The sequence below is a fragment of the Poecilia formosa genome, unplaced genomic scaffold (assembly GCF_000485575.1).
Source record: "Poecilia formosa unplaced genomic scaffold, Poecilia_formosa-5.1.2 Scaffold188, whole genome shotgun sequence".
Classification (NCBI taxonomy): domain Eukaryota; kingdom Metazoa; phylum Chordata; class Actinopteri; order Cyprinodontiformes; family Poeciliidae; genus Poecilia; species Poecilia formosa.
In genome coordinates this window covers 139,209-147,358 of record NW_006800127.1, presented here as the reverse complement: position 1 = coordinate 147,358, position 8,150 = coordinate 139,209, and the positions used below count along the sequence as shown (strand labels likewise).

Below are 8,150 nucleotides of genomic sequence, written 5' to 3'. Positions count from 1 at the left end.
TAATTTAAGGCTGTGGCAAAGTTATTATTTTTCTGCTGAATGGCAGATTTAGACACACAGAAAGACCAGAATGAGATGTAATACCAAAGCATTTTGTTTCATTCGTATTCGAGTATGAAAAGGAATGCATATTAGAGTTAAAATGTAATAACCCAGCATTTTTCTTTGGTCTTGCTTACATTAGCTGGAATTTGTCTCCAAACCGAGACCCAAAGACCTTTCCCATCTCACTTTGGATGCAGCAGATTATACATTTCGGACTGTTTTGTAAACAAGTATAAACACCCAAATCATTAAAAACTAGTCACCGCAGCTGCTGTCCTGTCATACCACCACCAAAGACTCAACAAATGATACAACTAAATGCGGTGACAATAATTACAACACGTTTTACAAGTTCTGCAAGCTCTGTGGGCGCATTACTTGTTCCTGTAACTTTTGTGTAATCAATTTGTTTCATTCTTGGATTCTGTGATTATTAGCTCTCCCAATAAGACGTGTCAAAAGACTGTGATCTAAGCAGTGGCGGAAAATCCCCAAAGCATTCTGTTCAAGAGCTTTGGGAATAAACAATATCACAGTCAACATGCAATTCTGTTGACCACCCCATACTAATACAGTACCCCAAGGTTCAATCCTGGGGGCCCTCTTATTTAATGCCTATATGTTCACACTAGCTCAGATTATAACACTTTAAAAGATAGTTACCATAAATATGATGACACACGTTACAATATCACCATTTGACCACAAACCCAATCAATTGTGTGGGTGGACAGAACAAATCAATGCGTTGATGTGCTTCAGCTTTCTTTAGCTGAACATAAATGTCAGCAGTTTTATCGCTTTCCTTTAAAGTCTACAAAAAAACACTTGTTGGAACGTTAATAACCTTCCATCAAGGGAAAGATTGCATTAACTAATAGGTTTAATGCTGATTGTGTGCAGTTTCCTTCTTTGATCTACCATGGCGACCATTTTTAAACATGTCTGTATTAATATTCTGATGTAGTAATAGCTCGCTTAAGCATGAATGGAAATGGAAAAAGTGGCATTTGACACATTAATTCTGACAAATGCTGGAGTTCCACATAGCAACATGACCTGTGCGAAGGTGGGCAAAGAGTGATGGCAACAAACTAGACAAGCTTGTATGAAAGTTCCACTAGCTCAATGGTCAGCTGTGTGTCTGAGTGCCCCAGCAGACTGGGATGTTTTCTCTGCTGTCAAAGCCCTTATGCATGTGTTCATCTCAGACCTGCAGAAACCAAGTAACACATTGGGTTGTTTCTGAACGAAGCTTACAGAATGTTAACAAAAAAAAATCAAATCACCTCATCCATCTGAGGTCATCTTTGAGCGGGAAACTGGAAACACAAGTCGGATTGTAATATCCTCACAAAGCTGCTCATTAAAGCAGGACAACCACAGGCACTGAATAAATATGTGCCAACATATTCACAGTGTGTTTCGACAGGCAGAAATGAATAAGAATCTGCAATTTCCATGCTATGTGCTAACATAGAAAATGTCAGCCTGATATCGGCATGTGACTGAAACTGTTGAGCAGAAGATAACAGAGCAGATTGTAATCCCAGACATACACATACAAAGAAAACCATGTGAACATAAACACACACACACGCACACGCACACACACATCCCAAAGGAGTCTGTGGTAGTGTGATTAGAAGTGCATCTTTTCAAGCAATCTGGAGCAAGCAGCGGGATGCTGGCAAATAATATCAGCTCTGAATAATGATTGCTCATTTTGTCAAAGCTCTGTTCATTTATTTCTGGATTTTTGTCTCTGTTTGTTAGAGTTTGATGTTGCGTTACTGTAAATGTGTTCACCAGAAAGGTTATTTACTCTAACTTTGGAGAATTAGCACTAGATTAACCGAGAAAAGACCTGAAGTTGGCATATCATAACTTAATTTTAAACAATTGTGAACTCTACCAATATATGATGGTCAGAAGTTATACTTTGAAGATAGGAAACATTTTATGCCTTTGTTTCCATTAACCGTGTATCTTTTCATTATATTTTAGAAACCTCGCAGGATTTATGTTAGTATGTATTTTTTAAATACTTAGAATGGGAAAACTGACCATTTTTTAAAAGTTGCATTAAAAGGATATTTATTGGAGTAGGAATTACAGCTGGTAGAGGTGTTTCTGTGTGGATCATTGCCGTTCTGTCCTTCTGATACTGTCGCATCAGTAACATCATTTTCAGAGGAGCTTTTTAAAATATATTTGAGGCATGAATGCCAGGACTTTGTGGGGCAACATACACAGCTGCGTGAGCAATAACTTAATACTAATTAATCTCATACTATTTTTTTTTATCAATCTCGTACTAAACAAAATAGAACGTAGACTTGTATGTAATGACAAAGATTTACTCATGTCAACCAGTAAAAAAAAAAACTGTTTAAATGGCGGCATTGCAGCGGAGTCTAATCCGTCTTTTTGACTTTGGTTCTCAAAACTGTAAAATGCAACAAGCTATTGTTAAAATACTTAGAAATACTTAATATTTTTTACCCATGGAGGTTGCTCAGCTTCGTCAATGTATGCTGGGCTGATGACATGGTTGGGTTTGTTCTGTACTGGAATCTACCGAGAAAACACAGCAATGCTAACTTTACATGAGTTGTTGTTTATTGTATTGTGTTTGGTGTAAATTTAGACAATGGGACGCTGCGTCACTATTGACTGTAATTAAAATGAAAACAAACATAGTGAGGTGATTCTGAATGGCTTCCCACATGAAAAAATAGAGCACAGTGGGAAAGGGCTGACTTCCGAAGGACTGACATTTTTGCCTTAAACATTTCTTTCTAGAAGATTTTGAAGGGCTTGTACAAGCAAAACCGATTAAGGATCGAACAGGTCGTTGTTACCCTCTCCAGCTCAAATCAAATAATGTGCTGGCAGTTTTTAATCCACAAAACGCCAAATCTTCGCTGCCGGCTAGGAAACGAAAGATACTGGGAGAAACATCAGAGACGAGCAGCTCTTTTACATGCAAAAGGAGCCATTGCTACAGCCACCGATACTGAATGTGAAACCACCTACCCGACACCGAACCAAAGACCAGAACCTAAACATGTGTTACCGGACTGAAGACTGAAACGGACACTGAGCGACCTACAGAACTACTTATCGGATCACAAAGTCCGACCAGAAGTACATGTCGTTCATTGTTTCGTTTCTGAAGCTGAAGGTGGCAGCAGTGAACATCAGCTTCTTCGTCCAACTCTTTCCTGTTCCTCAGTTTACTCCTACTGATTTCTACATTCCCATCAATTTCAGTGCGCTCTGGTTCAAATTCAAAAGAAACATTACCCATTGCTGTCTCGGCTTGCATAATCGAACCAAGCATACATAATTTACCCAGAATGCATTGCAGCATAAACAACATGCGCTGATGTGACCATATTTTATTAAAACTGATAAAAACCCAACTGTCTACAGTATTATTACTGTATTGTTTTTCCATGTAAAATAAATATTTCTCAAATAAAATCCTCGGTTAAAAGTAATTGTGGATCCCTTTAAATTTTTAATTAATCACAGGGTATAGTCCACAAGAGAACCCATGCATTAACCTAAATACGCCGCTGACATTTAGAATATGCAGAGAGAGCTGCTTGTTACTAAGAAGTCCTAAAGGAGATTCTTGTGCAAGTGGCTCCCGTGTACCGCCAGAACCGCATCCCGCAGTCTCGCTGACATTCGCCAACACGTGCACGGCAGCTCGCGCGCTCGTTGCTCTACAGCAGCAGCAACGGCAGCGGCGTTGTCCCGCACAACACGAGCAAACGGCGTCCAGCACGGGACAGAGCCCGCACCCTCTCACTGCAGCATGGCAACCGAGGTAAGGGATTTCCTGCTGCTTCTGTTGGTATTCCCTCAGAGACTCCATTGCTGCCCATTCTTATTTTTTTATCCCGGCAAGTGCAGGTGGGGGATGCGTTGCTGCAAACTGAATCAGATGCGTGTGTGTCCTGAATGTGGCGAACACCTGATTGAATATTCGACCGATTCTGCAGCGCAGGAGAGGGTCGTTTGCTTATTTAGTTGTTGTTGTTCTTTTATTTCTATTATCTAATATCTAATAACATTTTGCAATTTGCTTGCATTTTAATTTTCTTTTTTTTTTCTTCCTTTTTTTGTACTACAACTCAGATGCAAATATTTATTGAGTAGTTATTTATGGAGACTGTTGATTCAGAATGTGATTGCACTGTTAATGAAAATGACTATTATGATGATATTCAGCATCAGGGACGTACAAATCATTGTCTTACCTTCATCTGCATCATGTTTTTACTCATCTTTACAGGGTTTAATAAATATTTTTAGCTAAAGTGTATCCTTTTGACACATTTCAGAGCCGAAAACAGATTTCAATCCTGAACTCTTTTTTTTTGGGGTGGGGGGTGGGGGGGAGTTAATGTTCTTTCATTGCAGTTTTGTATGACTTGCAAATCTAAATCAAGATCAACAACGATGTCCGTGTTCATGCTGTGACTAATAGCACAACTAGTTGCCTCATTCAGGAGTTGTGGGTTTATTTTTAGATCCAGTCATGCCTGGTAGCTCTTGGGCCAGCACCACATCTTCCTCCCCTCTCTGTGCCCTTGGTAATGTCACCATAATGCTGAAAACATTGCTGGCTGAGTTATCATGGTGATGATCTCACAAGAGGATGCAGCTTTTACTTTGTATGGTTTGGGGAGAACACTCATCCGGGCACTGATGTGCCTGTGGGTTAATTTATGCAAGCATGTCCCAGTACATGTGGGTATGGGAGATGTATGTATACCTGAATTGTCCTAATTTATTGATCAGTGAAAATAGTAAATTAAGCATACCAAAAATAAAGCTAAAGTTGAGAAGAAACCATGGAACTGTTTTTTTTTTTTTTTTTTTTTTTTCTATAGGTTTTATCTATTTTATTGTCTGGTGTTCTGTTGCAAATCCCATCATTTTCTTAGAAACAGATGTATGGGCACGCAAGCACACGTGTATGTTTTAGTCCATGATCCTTCATTAATCCAGAATATAAATAACTTGATTTGACTGATGCAGTTTAAAACCATAAATACCAAACTCTGAGATGAGCACCGCTTCTTGTGCATGTTTGCAATCCTTCCATTGTGTTTAATGCATGAAAAGTCGACAATCATTGGATAATCTTATTGAATATCAGTTGGCTCGCTCTGCATCTACCTATGTATCGCCTGATATCATTGCATCCAGATCCCGATCCCAGTCTGTAGCTTCGCTTTGGCTTGGGACCTGGATTGTTTGGGAATAATGCGCCAAAGAGTAGACTGGCAGAAAGATCCCGGCCAACACAATATTCCACCTTTTCCAAAATAAACATAAAGGAGATTTCCTCCTCTGGCTTTGGTCTCACAGTTGTTCATCTACCATTTCAATCTTCTTCAGAAGTTCATAGACCCTGGGGTGAACAGGAGGCCACTTACAGAGTTAAGAAAGGATGAGAAAAAGAGCACTCGCTGTGAAAAAAAAATGCTGTGAGAGATAAAAATGAAATGTCTAATGTTGAATGCATTTACTCTGCATACCCTTATTGTTTGAGTATGTGTGTTGTCTGCCCACTGGCAGCACTCACCCATATTGCAGCTGTGTGCTCATTGAATCAAAATGACTAAACTAGGGAACATGTCAAGTTAGTGAGAACTGCACAAAGCTAGAATGTAAGAATAAGGAGGAGATGTCATTAGAGTTGAAAAAAAGCTACAAAGAAAATATTACCAGTGTCTGTCTCTTCATTTTGATCAGTTCTCTGCCAGAGGCTTTCTCTTTTCTTTTCGCGTGTGTCACTTTTTTTAAGCTTCCCCAGAGTCTTTTCTGATGACAGTTTTGTCCTTTTGTAAAATGCAGTTTTAATGGGTCACCCAGTCCTACAAAATGTCAACATGTTTTATGTGAATTCATTTCTTTATTTTTACTTGACGTTAATTATGTAACTTACTTACGTAATGCCAAAGGAAAGGAAATGATTCTAATTTCTGTGGCAAACGGGAAGACATTTGTAGAAACTTTTAGGAGTTGCACAGTCAAATTCATGGCATGAAGTTCCACTTATGTTGAAGTGGACTTCTTTCACAATTCCCTTCAATGAATTGACTGGTGGGTCTCTTTGTCACTTCAACCTCCATGCAGAAAGACCCTCAGGCTGTGCAACGGTACCCCAGATTGTTTAAGCTCCTCATTCTTTTTCACTCACTCCAGGATTCTTCTGTTAGCCACAATTGTTTCCCCTGTGACTCTTGCCATCTACTTGCCTTTGTTAGTTTAGTTCCCTTTGGTTTATTTTATTCATTAAAAAAACACTTGCGTATCTACAAAAAAATCTCTGCACCTGGGGTTTTTTGAAAACCTAATGATGACATTTTATTTCTTGAGGTATTTCTTGTGGTAGCATTCTTCTGTTCCCAGTCTCTACTCTTGTGTTTTCTAAAATTTAAACCCTTATTTATTTCAGCAACTGAAATGAAAATGGGAAAACATACAAAAAATATATATAATGTAGCTTTTTATTCAGGAGACAACTTTGTTTAAAAAATAGTTTTTGATATATATTTTTTTATGTAATATCTTCATTTTCAGAGAAATTGAAACAGGTTTTCATTAGCTGTATGTCATAGTTGTCAAAATAAAGAGCAGTCAAAAATAAATATGTGATGTTATTTGTGTAGTGGATTTATGAATTTCACATTTCTAATTGACTTGCTGAAATAAGTAAATTTTTAGTGGTGTTCCAATTTGTTTGGCTGTGCCAGTACCTTTTTAAATGTCTAAATCAGGGGTCTTCAAATCCAGGCCTTGAATAATCAGGTCATTTGGACTCTGGAGAACATGGCCGCATGCTGAGGAGGTAATTCCTTCATTTACTTCAGGTATGTTGGACCAGGGGCGCATCTAAAACTGGCAGGACACTTTGAGGACCCCTGATCTAAATATTAAATTCCTACTTTTGGACACTTTTGGAAAACATTCTTGCTGGAAGAAAGACTTAATCCTCCCTATTACGGTTTTTCCTCATTAGTGTTTAGTGACTATTAAATCAGTTCTAGCCATCTTTTGATGTTTTGGTGATTTATATTTAAACAGCACATTACTTCACATTCTGGCACTGCAAAACAAAGAACCTATGTAAACATAATGAGGTTGTCGTTGGGCCAGCTGATGCTGATTTGAATAAACAAAGCTCCGGCGTGTCTTCATGATTACATCTATTAATAGAGTGACTGATGTATCATCATGGCCCAAAGATAGACACTATGTTAGAGAGGCAGAGAAAGCAAAGAAACGGATATTAAAAGCTCTGACTGTGAGACGATTGTGGCTGTTAGTGGATGAAAATAGAAGCTTAGACTCTATTCCTGGTTGAGATTGATGTTAGCCTTTTCTGTAAAGAGATGAAAGACTGGCTCTGTGCTGTGTCTGCTTACATGGACTCACTACCTTCCAGTAATAACAGACTGCTGTGGCCACCAAAGCTCTGCAAAAGAAACACGGATTAAAAGTTGCCTAGTTAGTTCCGGCAAATGCACAAATGTTTAGCATTCCTGGAGAATATTATATATATATATATAACCTGAAGGACAACCTCATATGTGTTGCTGTATCTTTTTATACTTTCTTTTTGTTTCTTCTCTGTCTCCTTCCTATTTCCCCATCTCTACTTGCATACTTTTTCTGTATTACTAATTGCCAACCTCTTGGGAGAAGTAATTTAGATCAGCATGAGACAAGTTGACTGTGCCTGTTTTGATGTAAAACATAGCAGTTACTAGCAAAGTGCTGCAAAGAGCAGTATCTCTGGGTGCTGTAATTGAAACTGGGTCCTTCGCAGCTCAAGGAATAGTCGCTGTGCCATTGCAAGCCTACAGTGCTGTTAAAACATGAGATTCTCACATTTGGGCCATTACCATTAGTTAATTAAAAGCTGCCAAGATGATTTCACATCTACGGAAGAGGATTAGGGCCACTGAAAAAACAAAAAATTCTGAGATTAAAGTCAGAATTCTGACTTTTTTCTCAGAATTCTGAGATTAAAGTCAGAATTCTGAGATTAAAGTCAGAACTGTTATTTATTTATT

The 8,150-nt window shown here is 38.5% G+C and overlaps 1 protein-coding gene across 1 annotated transcript in view; it reads left to right on the top strand.

Annotated features, from left to right (window-relative positions):
• The first annotated feature begins 3,655 nt into the window (after positions 1 to 3,655).
• The window catches only part of golga7bb (golgin A7 family, member Bb), a 12,477-nt gene continuing 7,982 nt past the window's right edge, over positions 3,656 to 8,150 (top strand). The window contains exon 1 of the mRNA XM_007566169.2: positions 3,656 to 3,886. Coding sequence (XP_007566231.1) covers positions 3,875 to 3,886 — 12 coding nt within the window. The 5' untranslated portion in view covers positions 3,656 to 3,874. The remainder of the gene's footprint in view (positions 3,887 to 8,150) is intronic.